Source organism: Rhinoderma darwinii, chromosome 1 (assembly GCF_050947455.1).
Source record: "Rhinoderma darwinii isolate aRhiDar2 chromosome 1, aRhiDar2.hap1, whole genome shotgun sequence".
Classification (NCBI taxonomy): Eukaryota; Metazoa; Chordata; class Amphibia; order Anura; family Rhinodermatidae; genus Rhinoderma; species Rhinoderma darwinii.
Genome location: NC_134687.1, coordinates 204,666,887 through 204,681,889, shown reverse-complemented (window position 1 = coordinate 204,681,889; position 15,003 = coordinate 204,666,887). Strand labels below are relative to the sequence as shown.

General features: G+C 40.2%; 1 protein-coding gene across 6 annotated transcripts in view; it reads left to right on the top strand.

The window, feature by feature from the left end:
* Positions 1 to 12,768, top strand: part of ARHGAP24 (Rho GTPase activating protein 24) — a 923,793-nt gene extending 911,025 nt beyond the window's left edge. For all 6 annotated transcript variants that reach the window (XM_075861028.1, XM_075861020.1, XM_075861033.1 and 3 more), the window contains 3 exons: positions 3,065 to 3,186; positions 7,629 to 8,703; positions 11,964 to 12,768. In XM_075861028.1, the coding sequence (XP_075717143.1) occupies positions 3,065 to 3,186; positions 7,629 to 8,703; positions 11,964 to 12,207 (1,441 nt within the window). In that variant the 3' untranslated portion in view covers positions 12,208 to 12,768. The remainder of the gene's footprint in view (positions 1 to 3,064; positions 3,187 to 7,628; positions 8,704 to 11,963) is intronic.
* Positions 12,769 to 15,003: the final 2,235 nt, after the last annotated feature.

Sequence of the window (15,003 nt, the reverse complement as noted above, 5' to 3'; positions counted from 1 at the left end):
CTAGGCCTTGAAGAGCCTCATGGTACACCTTCACTTCCGGGCCCCACCGTGTGCCTCAATACAAAAAGGTCCTATATAGGGTATCAATGAACACAGGAAAAAAAAAATAATGAATTGTGAGTTCTTTTTTTTTCTCATTGGTGCTTGATACATCCCCAAAATGTTTCATCAAACTCACGCGTTTGTAAAATAAATAAAAAATAAAATTCTACCAATTTTGTTTTAATTCCTAATCTGAAAAGTAAAATTTCTCACTATACTCCTAGATGAATACCTTGAGCGGTGTAGTTTTCATAATTGGGTCACATCTTGTGAGTTTCCTCTATATTGGTACCTCATGGGCTCTGAAAACACAATATGATGCCTGAAAAATATTACAGCAGAATCTGTGATCAAAAACCAAATGGTGCTCCCTCCTTTCTGACCCTTGCCATGTGCCCATATAGCAGTTTACAGCCACATATGGGGTATTGCTGTAATCAAGAGAAAATGGGTAACAAATTGAGCAGTGCTCTTTCTCCTATTGCCCCTTGTATAAATGAAAAGTTTGGGGCTTAATCGACTTTTTATTGGAAAAAATGCAATTTTTCATTTTCCCTGCCCAATGTTTATGACTTCTATGAAACATCTGTGGAGTCCAAATGCTCACTACACCCCTAAAACAAAATCCTCAATGGGTGTAGTTTCCAAAATGGGGGTCACTTCTTGGGGGTTTCCACTGTACTAATACCTCAGGGGCTCTTCAAATGCAACATGGCGCCTGAAAACCATTCCAGCAAAATCTGCGCTCCAAAATCCAAATGGTGCTCCTTCCCTTCTGAGCAGAAGTTTTTTACCACATATGGGGTATTGCCGTAATCGGGAGAAATTGTTTTACAAATGTTGGGGTGCTTTTTGTCCTTTATTCCTTGCAAAAATTCGAAATTTCTATGTTTTTCAGAAAAAAAAGTATATTTTCATCTTCACAGACTAATTCCAATAAATGCAGCGAAAAACCTGTGGGGTCAAAATGCTAACTATACCGCTAGAAAAATTCCTTGAGGGGTATAGTTTCCAAAATGGGGTCACTTTTGGGGGGTTTCCACTGTTTAGGTCCCTCCAGGGCATTGCAAACATGACACGGCACCGAAAGCCATTCCAGTAAAATCAGCACTCCAAAATCCAAATGGCGTTCCTTCCCTTCTGAGCCCTGCTGTGGGTCCAAACAACAGTTTATTACCACATATGGGGTATTGCCGTAATCGGGAGAAATTGCTTTACAAATGTTGGGGTGCTTTTTGTCCTTTATTCCTTGCAAAAATTCGAAATTTCTACGTTTTTCCAGAAAAAAGGTAGGTTTTGATTTTCACAGACTGAGGGTATGTTCACACGATAGCAGGCATTTACGGCTGAAATGACAGACTGTTTTCAGGAGAAACAAGCTGCCTCGTTTCAGCCGTAAAAGCTCCTCCTCGTAATAAACGAGGCGTCTGTGACGCTCGTAAATCTTGAGCTGCTCTTCATTGAGTTCAATGAAGAACGGCTCAAATTACGTCTGAAAGAAGTGTCCTGCACTTCTTTGCCGAGGCAGTCAATTTACGCGTCGTCGTTTGACAGCTGTCAAACGACGACGCGTAAATTACAGGTCGTCTGCACAGTACGTCGGCAAACCCATTCAAATGAATGGGCAGATGTTTGCCGACGTATTGTAGCCCTATTTTCAGGCGTAAAACGAGGCATAATACGCCTCGTTTACGCCTGAAAATAGGTCGTGTGAACCCAGCCTAACTCCAATAAACATAGCAAAATACCTGTGGGGTCAAAATGCTAACTATACCCCTAGATAAATTCCCTGAGGGGTGTAGTTTAAAAAATGGGGTCACTTTTGGGTGTTTCCACTGTTTTGACACCACAAGACCTTTTCAAACCTGACATAGTGCCCAAAATATATTCTAAAAAAAGCAGGCCCCAAAATCCACTAGGTGCTCCTTTGCTTCTGAGGCGTGTGTTTCAGTCCATTATCACACTAGGGCCACATGTGGGATATTTATACAAACTGCAGAATCTGGGCAATAAATATTGAGATGCGTTTCTCAGGTAAAACTTTCTGTGGTACAGAAAAAAATGTATTACAAATGAATTTTGTAAAAAAAAATGAAATTTGAAAATTTCAGCTCTACTTTCCTTCAATTCCTGTAAGACGCCTAAAGGGTTGAAACACTTTCTGAATGCTGTTTTGAATACTTTGAGTGGTGCAGTTTTCAAAATGGGGTGTTTTATGGGGTTTTCTAATATATAGGGCCCTCAAAACCCCTTCAGAACTGAACTGGCCCCTGTAAAAATAGCCTTTTTAAATTTTCTTGAAAATGTGAGAAATTGCTGCTAAAGTTCTAAGCCTTGTAACGTCGTAGAAAAATAAAAGGATGTTCAAAAAACGATGCAAACATAAAGTAGACATATGGGAAATGTGAAATAGTAACTATTTTGTGTGGTATTACTATCTGTTTTACAAGCAGATACATTTAAAATTTGAAAAATCATAATTTCTTCATATTTTCTCTAAATTTTGGTGTTTTTCACAAATAAGCAATAAATTTATCGACCAAATTTTTTCACTAACCTAAAGTACAATATGTCACGAGAAAACAGTCTCAGAATCAATTGGATAGGTAAAAGCATTCCAGAGTTATTACCACATAAAGTGACACATGTCAGATTTGAAAAAATGGGTCTGGTCCTCAAGGCCAAAATGAGCTGGGTACTCAAGGGGTAAATAAAAGCCCTTTAACTGACCTAGTATTAATGTGATCTTAATGTAAACATTGGATCTTTAATTTTATGTATCTTCTATATCACTGAAATACAAATACTTACAGTACCACTCTACTACCTGCTTCAGGAGTGTACAATTTGTCGGAATGTACTACTTTATGGGGCCTAATACACAATGAGCATACAAACGTGACACAAATGTATGAGTCCTGCCTCCATGGGCTGCACAGAAAGCTATTGTGGGCTACATGTTGGTGCCAGCCTGTACAGTATGCATATGTAATATCTTCTAATTTTTTATTGTATATTCTAGGTTTCTTGATGAAGTTCAGTCATATTCTGGTGTAAACAAAATGAGTGTACAGAACCTTGCTACAGTATTTGGCCCCAACATTTTGCGTCCTAAGGTGGAGGATCCCATGACTATCATGGAAGGTAAGATGGATAAATAAATACAGTACTGTCAAGGTTCTTCTGTGTTAAATTTATTTACATAACTTTGAATATGCCAATGGGCCAGCACCTATGAGAATCCTTGAAGGGGTTGTCCCATCAGAAAAACTAGTCAAAATATCCAACAGAGCCTTCATTACTGAAGTAGCCCTACAGGGAGCCACTTAGTGGGTACAAAAGCACCTACTGTAGTGACAGGTGCTCTTTAATAAAGAACAGTATTCTGAAATATACAGTAACATGTTCTTGTGTTGACAGAGTAGGTGATATGAATCTGATACTGCCATACAAGCCAACATATTTGCAGACGTCTACTGCTTCAAGTCTTGTAGGAACAGCGTCTAGCAATCATTCACACATCTGATATATGATCTCACATTTCTGACTGGTTGATCATGTCTAGTATGATAACCCCAAGCACAAGTGTTACATAGCTTCAATAGCAATGACATCACGTTCCAACTTTAGATGGTGTTGAATAAGCAATATCATGCTCTACGTGGGGGCAATCTGATTAAATTTATAATATTGTATCTATGGCATGTTCATGGGTACTATCCCCTCTCATCATAAGAGCCAGTTTGGTGATTTTGAAGACAATATACTGGCTGCCAGTGATCACATAAATGCAGACCATGAAGGGGAGTCATAGCCTTAATCTTGTGGTTATGTAAAATGGCTCAGTATGTTATGCATGTGCCACTCAAGACTTAAGTTACTATCAAGCACATCACTAAGATTCCATGTGGGATTCTGGTTTATTAGCTTTGAAGCACAAGGACAGCCTGTAATCCTAATCCAAATAAAGTGCAATTCCCTAGTGCTGATGAGCTCGGACCTTGAGTTTAAGACCCAGCAGAGTCATATTACAAGTAGAGGCTGAGAAATACATAGAGCTGTCCTCCCAGCACCTTAAAGAGGCTCTGTCACCAGATTATAAGTGCCCTATCTTCTACATAATGTGATCGGCGCTGTAATGTAGATTACAGCAGTGTTTTTTATTTAGAGAAACGATCAATTTTGACGGAGTTATGATCTATTTTAGATTTGTGCTAATGACTTTCTTAATGCCCAACTGGGCGTGTTTTTACTTTTTTACCAAGTGGGCGTTGTGGAGAGAAGTGTATGATGCTGACCAATCAGTGACCAATCAGCGTCATACACTTCTCTCCATTCATTTACTCAGCACATAGTGATCCTGCGTTGTTCACTATGTGCTGTCACATACTCACACATTAATGTTACTGAAATGTCTTGAGAGTTAATAGACATCACTACCAGCCAGGTCGTCTATTCACAATCGAGACACTGTGGTAACATTTGTGTGGGACTTACAGCACAGCAAGCGTAATCTCGCGAGATCATGCTGTAAATGACAGTTTACAGCATAATCTTGCGAGATCACGCTTGCTGTCATTAAGTCCCCCACAAACGTTACCGAAATGTCGGGATTGTGAATAGACATCGCGTCCTGGCTGGAAGCGATGTCTATTCACTCACAAGACACTTCAGTAACGTTAATGTGTGAGTATGTGACTGCACATCATGATCTAGAAAGATCACTATGTACTGAGTAGATGAATGGAGAGAAGGGTATGACGCTGATTGGTCACTGATTGGTCAGCGTCATACACTTCTCTCCACAATGCCCACTTGGTAAAAAGTAAAAACACGTCCAGTTGGGCATTAAGAAAGTCATTAGCATAAATCTAAAATAGATCATAACTCCGTCAAAATTGATCGTTTTTCTAAATAAAAAACACTGCTATAATCTACATTACAGCGCCGATCACATTATGTACAAGATAGGCCATTTATAATGTGGTGACAGAGCCTCTTTAAGGGAAGAGAGAAGTGATTGGAGAGCCCCTCCCGTATCCCACTTACAAAAGATCCAGGCCTTGCCCAACCTTGCTGACAGCTGACGCCAGCCCAGTATATAGTCCCCCAACCGGAGAGTGCACCACTATATTCTGTGCAATAGCTAGAGAGGTTACGCATTAATATGTATGTATATATATATATATATATATATATATATATATACATATACAGTGAAGGAAATAAGTATTTGATCCCTTGCTGATTTTGTAAGTTTGCCCACTGTCAAAGACATGAACAGTCTAGAATTTTTAGGCTAGGTTAATTTTAGCAGTGAGAGATAGATTATATTTAAAAAAAAACAGAAAATCACATTGTCAAAATTATATATATTTATTTGCATTGTGCACAGGGAAATAAGTATTTGATCCCTTTGCCAAACAAGACTTAATACTTGGTGGCAAAACCCTTGTTGGCAAGCACAGCAGTCAGACGTTTTTTGTAGTTGATGATGAGGTTTGCACACATGTTAGATGGAATTTTGGCCCACTCCTCTTTGCAGATCATCTGTAAATCATAAAGATTTCGAGGCTGTCGCTTGGCAACTCGGATCTTCAGCTCCCTCCATAAGTTTTGGGATTAAGGTCTGGCTTAATTAAGAGTGGCTAGGCCACTCCATGACCTTAATGTGCTTCTTTTTGAGCCACTCCTTTGTTGCCTTGGCTGTATGTTTCGGGTCATTGTTGTGATGGAAGACCCAGCCACGAGCCATTTTTAATGTCCTGGTGGAGGGAAGGAGGTTGTCACTCAGGATTTGACGGTACATGGCTCCATCCATTCTCCCATTGATGCGGTGAAGTAGTCCTGTGCCCTTAACAGAGAAACACCCCCAAGTTTCCACCTCCATGCTTGACAGTGGGGACGGTGTTCTTTGGGTCATAGGCAGCATTTCTCTTCCTCCAAAAACGGTGAGTTGAGTTAATGCCAAAGAGCTCAATTTTAGTCTCATCTGACCACAGCACCTTCTCCCAATCACTCTCAGAATCATCCAGATGTTCATTTGCAAACTTCAGACGGGCCTGTACATGTGCCTTCTTGAGCAGGGGGACCTTGCGGGCACTGCAGGATTTTAATCCATTACGGCGTAATGTGTTACCAATGGTTTTCTTGGTGACTGTGGTCCCAGCTGCCTTGAGATCATTAAGGGTATGTTCACACGGCCAAATTTCAGACGTATACGAGGCGTATTATGCCTCGTTTTACGTCTGAAAATACGGCTCCAATACGTCGGCAAACATCTGCCCATTCATTTGAATGGGTTTGCCGACGTACTGTGCAGACGACCTGTTATTTACGCGTCGTCGTTTGACAGCTGTCAAACGACGACGCGTAAAAATACAGCCTCGTCAAAAGAAGTGCAGGACACTTCTTTGGACGTTTTTGGAGCTGTTTTCTCATAGACTCCAATGAAAACAGCTCCAAAAACGGACGTAAAAAACGCCGCGAAAAACGCCGCGAAAAATGCGAGTTGGTAAAAAAACGTCTGAAAAGCAGGGTCTGTTTTCCCTTGAAAACAGCTCTGGATTTTCAGACGTTTTTGTTGACTACGTGTGAACATACCCTAACAAGTTCCCCCCGTGTAGTTTTCGGCTGAGCTCTCACCTTCCTCAGGATCAAGGATACCCCACGAGGTGAGATTTTGCATGGAGCCCCAGATCGATGTCGATTGACAGTCATTTTGTATGTCTTCCATTTTCTTACTATTGCACCAACAGTTGTCTCTTTCTCACCAAGCGTCTTACTTGTGGTTTTGTAGCCCATTCCAGCCTTGTGCAGGTCTATGATCTTGTCCCTGACATCCTTAGAAAGCTCTTTGGTCTTGCCCATGTTGTAGAGGTTAGAGTCAGACTGATTAATTGAGTCTGTGGACAGGAGTCTTTTATACTGGTGACCATTTAAGACAGCTGTCTTTAATGCAGGCACCAAGTTGATTTGGAGCGTGTAACTGGTCTGGAGGAGGCTGAACTCTTAATGGTTGGTAGGGGATCAAATACTTATTTCTCTGTGCACAATGCAAATAAATATATATAATTTTGACTATGTGATTTTCTTTTTTTTTTTTTTTTAATAATCTATCTCTCACTGGTAAAATTAACCTAGCCTAAAAATTCTAGGCTGTTCATGACTTTGACAGTGGGCAAACTTACCAAATCAGCAAGGGATCAAATACTTATTTCCTCCACTGTATGTATATATATATATATATATATACATACACACACACACACACACACACACACACACACACACACACACACACAGTGTCCCATATACAAGGCCCTATTCAGAAGTTCCCCAATATATACTCACCTTCTTCTTGTTTCCACGGCTTTCAGCATGAGGTGACTTGTGAGCAGCCAATCAGCAGTTGCTCGCAGGTCACTTCTTTCTTCTGCAGGAGATCGCTTAGTCGCAGGCAATGTTCATTTATATCTAAGCACAAGGCACCATCATCGTCGCACATACTGTAACCATGATAAATATGCCACTGGTTGTTAAGTGTTATACATGTTATAACTTTAATTGTTTTCATTCTTTTGCAGGTACCGTTGTGGTTCAGCAGTTAATGGCTGTGATGATAAGTGAACATGAAATACTGTTCCCCAAAGATGCAGATGCCCAAAATCAAATTGGACAAGAGCTGAGCAACAACAATAATGAATTACAGAAAAAAATTATTTTAGGCCAAATACAAAATAAAGAGAACAATAACACAAAGGATATAGCAGTGAGACATTGTTCTTGGGAGAAATCTGAGTCTCCACAAAGGTCTGTTGTTGACAACAGTTCTCCCACTGGGCTCTCAGGAAGTAAATCCAACAGCCCAAGGAATAGCATTCACAAACTTGATGTTACCCGAAGCCCACCGTTAATGGTGAAAAAAAATCCAGCATTTAATAAGGGCAGTGGAATTGTCACCAATGGGTCCTTCAGTAGCTCAGTGGAAGTTCATGAGAAGCATCACTCATTACCGAACGGTACCTTACAGGCCAGAAGAACCTCTTCTCTAAAGAGCTCGGGAACAAAAATGGGTACCATCAGTGTACAAAATGGTGCAGTCAAAATGGGAGTGTCCAGCACAGACACAGTGAGCAACGCTTTGAACAGTCGGACCACAACTTGGCTGCCCAATGGGTACGTTACACTGAGAGATAACAAACAGAAGGACCCACCGCTTGAATCATTGCAGCAGCACAGGTTGTCTACGTATGATAATGTCCAGCAACAGTTCTCCATGGTGAACTCCGATGATAAACAAAGCGTAGACAGTGCAACGTGGTCTACATCGTCATGTGAAATATCCCTTCCCGAAAACTCCAACTCCTGCCGCTCTTCTACTACAACTTGTCCAGAGCAGGACTTTTACAGTGGGAATTTTGAAGACCCAGTATTAGATGGGCCTGTTCTTGAGGATATTAACAACCCGGCGGACTTTGAGACCAAATTTGACAGGAGAAGCGCAGGGGGTCGCAGTAGCAGGGCTACTAGTAGCAGTGACAACAGTGAGACTTTTGTAGTGAGCAACTCAAGCAATCACAGTGCACTGCACAGCCTTGTGTCCAGCTTAAAGCAGGAAATGTCCAAACAAAAATTGGAGTATGAGATAAGAATAAAAAGGTAATATTGCTATTATGTATGCGGTTTATTAGACAATGATGTCCTTCCAAAGTGATTCCAGATGTAGAGAAAAGAGTATTATACTAGATGTTGTTACTGAGACCTACTTCAAGAGGGTCCTTAGGACAAAATATCCAACTTGTAAGACGAAAACTAGCCATTTATTCATCTATTTCTATTGCTTTTTTGCATTTTTCTATATGAATATCCAGAGGATTCCACGCAAAACATAAAATGGGCCAAATATTAGTAAACCAGAAGTTAGAGCAGCAGCTAAAGTTCAGTGATTATGTTTATTTACTTACAGAGATATTGGCATTTTTTTTTTTTTTTGTGGCTGCCATTTTGCAAATGTGACAGAAGAAACAGAAAGTGCAGCCATATTGGTTGTGACCTTTAATTTCTCAGTTCTATCAATAACCACGTCCAAATTTTACTATTAATTTTAGAGAAGCTAATGTAAAGGTGACACGCGATATGGTTGCATTTTTTTCTTTTCACTTTTGCACTTCTAACTTAACAAAAACTTGTCAATAAATCTGTAAGTAATAAAAAATGATTACCAAACTTTGGCTGCTGCTCTAACCTCTGAATTACTAACATAGGGTAATTTTATGTTTAGGTTAAAATACTCTTTAATCATGCCAAGGGTGCACGTACCATAAAAGCCAGCCCACGTGGGTGCTATGTGGCCCTGGGAGAGAGGAAGCTCAGCCTTTTCTTTTAGATGTTGAGAACTTATACAGGACTCCACTCTCCAGAGAAACTGCATTGTTAGCAAACAAGGGTCTGGGAATTAGCTTAAAGTGTAACTAAACGTTCAGCAAACTTCTGACATGTTATAGTGACATGTCAGAAGTTTTGATTGGTGGAGGTCCAAGCACTGAGACCCCCACTAATCGCTAAAACTAAGCTACAGAAGCACACGTGTGAACGCTGAGCCGCTTCGTTTCTGTTCGGCTTTCTCCAGAAATCAATGTAGGAAATCAATAAAAAGTCTATCAGCCCGTACACCGCTACATCGGCTTTCTGGAAAAAGCTGAACAGACACGAAGCGGCTCAGTGCTTACACGAGCACAGCTGCCGCTTCGTTTTACCAATTGGTGGGGGTCTCAGTGCTCGGACCCCCACCAATCAAAACTTCTGACATGTCACTATGACATGTCAGAAGTTTGTTGGACATTTAGTTACACTTTAAGGGTTCTGGAAAAGGTGTGTAGGGGGAAACAATCACTAGAACATTCTTCCCTGGGAGATAAACGCGGCACCATAACGAGGAACCCATTTCAATCTTGCAGTGGATCCCCTGTCTCCTATGTATGGCACTGTACCTGCTGTACATCTGTATTCTGGAATTTTCCATATGAGATACAGTGAAGGAAATAAGTATTTGATCCCTTGCTGATTTTGTAAGTTTGCCCACTGTCAAAGACATGAACAGTATAGAACTTTTAGGCTAGGTTAATTTTACCAGCGAGAGATAGATTATATAAAAAATAAAAAAAAACTGAAAATCACATAGTCAAAATTATATATATTTATTTGCATTGTGCACAGAGAAATAAGTATTTGATCCCCTACCAACCATTAAGAGTTCAGCCTCCTCCAGACCAGTTACATGCTCCAAATCAACTTGGTGCCTGCATTAAAGACAGCTGTCTTACATGGTCACCTGTATAAAAGACTCCTGTCCACAGACTCAATGAATCAGTCTGACTCTAACCTCTACAACATGGGCAAGACCAAAGAGCTTTCTAAGGATGTCAGGGACAAGATCATAGACCTGCACAAGGCTGGAATGGGCTACAAAACCATAAGTAAGACGCTGGGTGAGAAGGAGACAACTGTTGGTGCAATAGTAAGAAAATGGAAGACATACAAAATTACTGTCAATCGACATCGATCTGGGGCTCAATGCAAAATCTCACCTCGTGGGGTATCCTTGATCCTGAGGAAGGTGAGAGCTCAGCCGAAAACTACACGGGGGGGACTTGTTAATGATCTCAAGGCAGCTGGGACCACAGTCACCAAGAAAACCATTGGTAACACATTACGCCGTAATGGATTAAAATCCTGCAGTGCCCGCAAGGTCCCCCTGCTCAAGAAGGCACATGTACAGGCCCGTCTGAAGTTTGCAAATGAACATCTGGATGATTCTGAGAGTGATTGGGAGAAGGTGCTGTGGTCAGATGAGACTAAAATTGAGCTCTTTGGCATTAACTCAACTTGCCGTGTTTGGAGGAAGAGAAATGCTGCCTATGACTCAAAGAACACCGTCCCCACTGTCAAGCATGGAGGTGGAAACATTATGTTTTGGGGGTGTTTCTCTGCTAAGGGCACAGGACTACTTCACCGCATCAATGGGAGAATGGATGGAGCCATGTACCGTCAAATCCTGAGTGAGAACCTCCTTCCCTCCACCAGGACATTAAAAATGGCTCGTGGCTGGGTCTTCCAGCACGACAATGACCCGAAACATACAGCCAAGGCAACCAAGGAGTGGCTCAAAAAGAAGCACATTAAGGTCATGGAGTGGCCTAGCCAATCTCCAGACCTTAATCCCATCGAAAACTTATGGAGGGAGCTGAAGATCCGAGTTGCCAAGCGACAGCCTCGAAATCTTAATGATTTACAGATGATCTGCAAAGAGGAGTGGGCCAAAATTCCATCTAACATGTGTGCAAACCTCATCATCAACTACAAAAAACGTCTGACTGCTGTGCTTGCCAACAAGGGTTTTGACACCAAGTATTAAGTCTTGTTTGGCAAAGGGATCAAACACTTATTTCTCTGTGCACAATGCAAATAAATATATATAATTTTGACTATGTGATTTTCTTTTTTTTTTTTATATAATCTATCTCTCACTGGTAAAATTAACCTAGCCTAAAAATGCTAGACTGTTCATGTCTTTGACAGTGGGCAAACTTACAAAATCAGCAAGGGATGAAATACTTATTTCCTTCACTGTAGCTATAGAACAATCAAACTTTCTGGATTATAGTCATCTATATATCTTTATATTGTATTTTACTATTCTAAATGGACATATTTAATAATATTGTACAGTTCTGATGAATGAACTATTGCCTGAGTGTTGACCTAAATGTATTTTACTGTACTTTTTCTAATCCATCCATAGTCATGTGCCAACACTCGATTTACTATGTTCTTCACATTTCAAGTTGTGAAACTGGTCTTTCTTTAACCTTATGCCATTTAATACGTATGTGACTGACCACATTTTGCCTTTTTTTCAGCCTGGAACAAAGAAGCTTAACTCTAGAGACAGAAGTTATTTCCCTGCACGAGGAACTGGAACAAGAAAAGAAAAAATACACCATGGTGGAAATTAAAATGAGGAACGCAGAACGTGCAAAAGAGGATGCAGAGAAAAGAAATGATATGTTGCAGAAGGAGATGGAGCAATTTTTCTCAACCTTTGGAGACCTTACAGTTGAACCTCGTAGACCAGAAAGAGGGAATACAATATGGATTCAGTGAAGTGGCCCAAAGTATGTTGGACAGTGAGGTGTAGCTGTAGATTTTTTTGGGGAGGGTATGCAGGCGGCTGGTCACCTGATATTCCTACCACTTGGTACTCTCTAGAGAGGAAGGAGACTACAACTAACCAACATCTTTAGCAGTATCCGCCTAACAGAGTCTGTTCTATTATTACATGCTCCATAATGCTACTGTCAAGTGTTACAACTGGATGTGTGTACATAGATAAAAACAAAGTGTTATGTTATAAAAGCAGAATTGTATTACAAGAATTATAATAATGAAGTATTGTATTTAAAATGGCAAATTGATATGTTGTTGCAGTCAAGCTTTATATGAAGTCTATATATATATATACCCTTGCACTTAAACATAATATAATATTTTTGCGCATTGTGCTACCATCAGCTTATTTTGTATGTTGATTGTTGATTCCCGTGTTGACAGGGAATGAACAAAGAAAAACACATAGGATGATACTTTGTGAATTTGATGTTTGTGCCAACCAACTTGCCTATGACCAAAAGAAAGTGTACAGAATTTTATAAAGCATTACAGCAAGACTAGTCATGCCTGAGTCCTTTTTATAACATCTCATTCTTGTACCTTTTATTGACAAAAAAATTCTGTATTAGGTAGTTTCCATCTTGGGAATTGGTGACACTTGCCAGTTCTACCCCAAATTACCACTTAGTTCAATAAGTATAGTAGGAAATTGATTTTATTAGCAATTTTTTACTATACTTCAGTAGACAGGCCTCATTTAAAGAGTAACCATACTTTCAAAAAGCTTTTAATATGTCATAGAGATATCATAAGTTTTGATCTGTGGGGGTTTAGGTGCGGAGACCCCCTCCGTCGCTGAAATGAAGGCGCAGAAGCGCTCGGCTAAGCACTCTACACCTTCGACTGTGATAAGCGCTCCTCGTTCATTGGGCTGCGAAGGACTCATGGACATGATATATGTGAGCCCGTCTTTTGGCTGACCAGGAGAGCCGATCAGTTGAAGGTGCTGCGTTTCAGTGATGGTGGGAGTCTCAGCACCCGGACCCCCACCGATCAAAACATCTGGTAGAAATCTGAGTTTTAGATTATCTTTAAAATCCATGGTGGATTGTAGGGCAAAACCTTACCATGTGAACGTACCCTGAACATGTGCCAGCAGGCTGTAGTTGGTAGGGGATAGGCAGCAGGAAATTTGAGTTCCCAAGCTGCCATTACAGTAGTAGCAGATAGTTCTGTTAGTGAACGTTTTAATAAAAGTCTATTAGGAAATTGCTATAAATGTGATTTCTTAATATTTATTGAAAGGCCTAGCTTGAAGGTGGAGCTAAATTGTAAACGTATCTGCTACTACACAGTACTATTACAATTATTTACAAAGACAACTCAGTGTAAAAATGGTATAAATTAGCATGTTATTATAGCGTAGCTATTGTTATATCTTTTTTTTAGTACATGTGAACATGTCACCGCTGAGGCCTGTGACTGGCTGCAGCGGTCACGTGGATATATGGTATCGCTGCAGGACAAGTAAACAAAGACCAGCGGGGACCACCGGAGCATCAATCCTGAAGCAGCAGGTTATTTAACAGGTGATTATTGTTTCGTTTTTTTTATTTTAAGACATATCCATCAGCCTATTCCATTTAGTAAAGTCTTGAACAACCCGTTTAACTGCCTGTTGGCTGCCGGTAAAATCTCATCAGTCCCCCAAAAATTCTGTTTTGAGTAATGCGGACGGGAGAAGGGTGCAGCTTTTCTCTCTCACTCACACTCAGTCATCTGATTGGTTGAAATCAGAAGTGTAACATGGAGCCTCAACACAACTGGGCCTCCACCTACCATCTGCCATTTATAATACTGGGCCGCCGCTACTACCAGGGCCCGGGTGCGACTGCTACTTCTGGCTCAAAGTGTGCTGTGGAATCTGTTGTCAGCAGGAAACTCAGACATCACTCCAGGTAGATCCTGCCTATTCAGAAAACATTATAGAAAAGTAATGGATATCTTTCCAGGAACCATGCAAAGTGGTGGAAAAAGAACAAAATTGTGCAGATTCTTTACAACTTTTCTGAATGCACTACATCTAATACACATTTATACATTGGCAGAAGTGATTGTGATTTTTGTTCTGTAATGATAGGTACATTGAAAAAGATCCTCCGCAATTGTTATTTTATAAGGAGTGCAAGTATTTACAGAAACAGGCATGTCAGGAGAGCTGACCGGTCTTTAAGGCTACTTAGCTGCATTACTCCAACTTTAACACAAAGCCTTCACTTTAGAAATCAATACAATTTCAGAAAGCATTTTGGAAAGACAAAAACGTTTTTGTTTTTTTCACAAAATAAGTTTAGAAAGCCAGTAATGTGCGGTCAGGATGTCAGAACGTACAGTATAGGTCTAGCAGTACTTTGTATACTGAAAAAATAATAGCTTACTGTCTGTCTGCCTGTCACAAATACTATAGTAAAAAAGTTATTAGGAACAATAAGGAATATTTTCAGACATTTTTTTTTCATTCCCATTAAACCCTCAGTAGAAGACGGTCATTTTCGATGCAAAATGATGCACAGGGCAACAAATACCTGTATGGGTAAAGCTCGACTGTCTACACAAGGAGGGTTTTGACTCATAAACTATATCTCTATGCAAGCGTAAAGTTCTACAGTTTTGAAGGCAGCATCATATATGTCAAAGAAGAAAAATAAGTGAAAAGGCGATAAAAAAAATACATATATATTCCACTATAGAGATGCAAAAAGAGAAAAGGTATTAGAAGTAAACAAATTG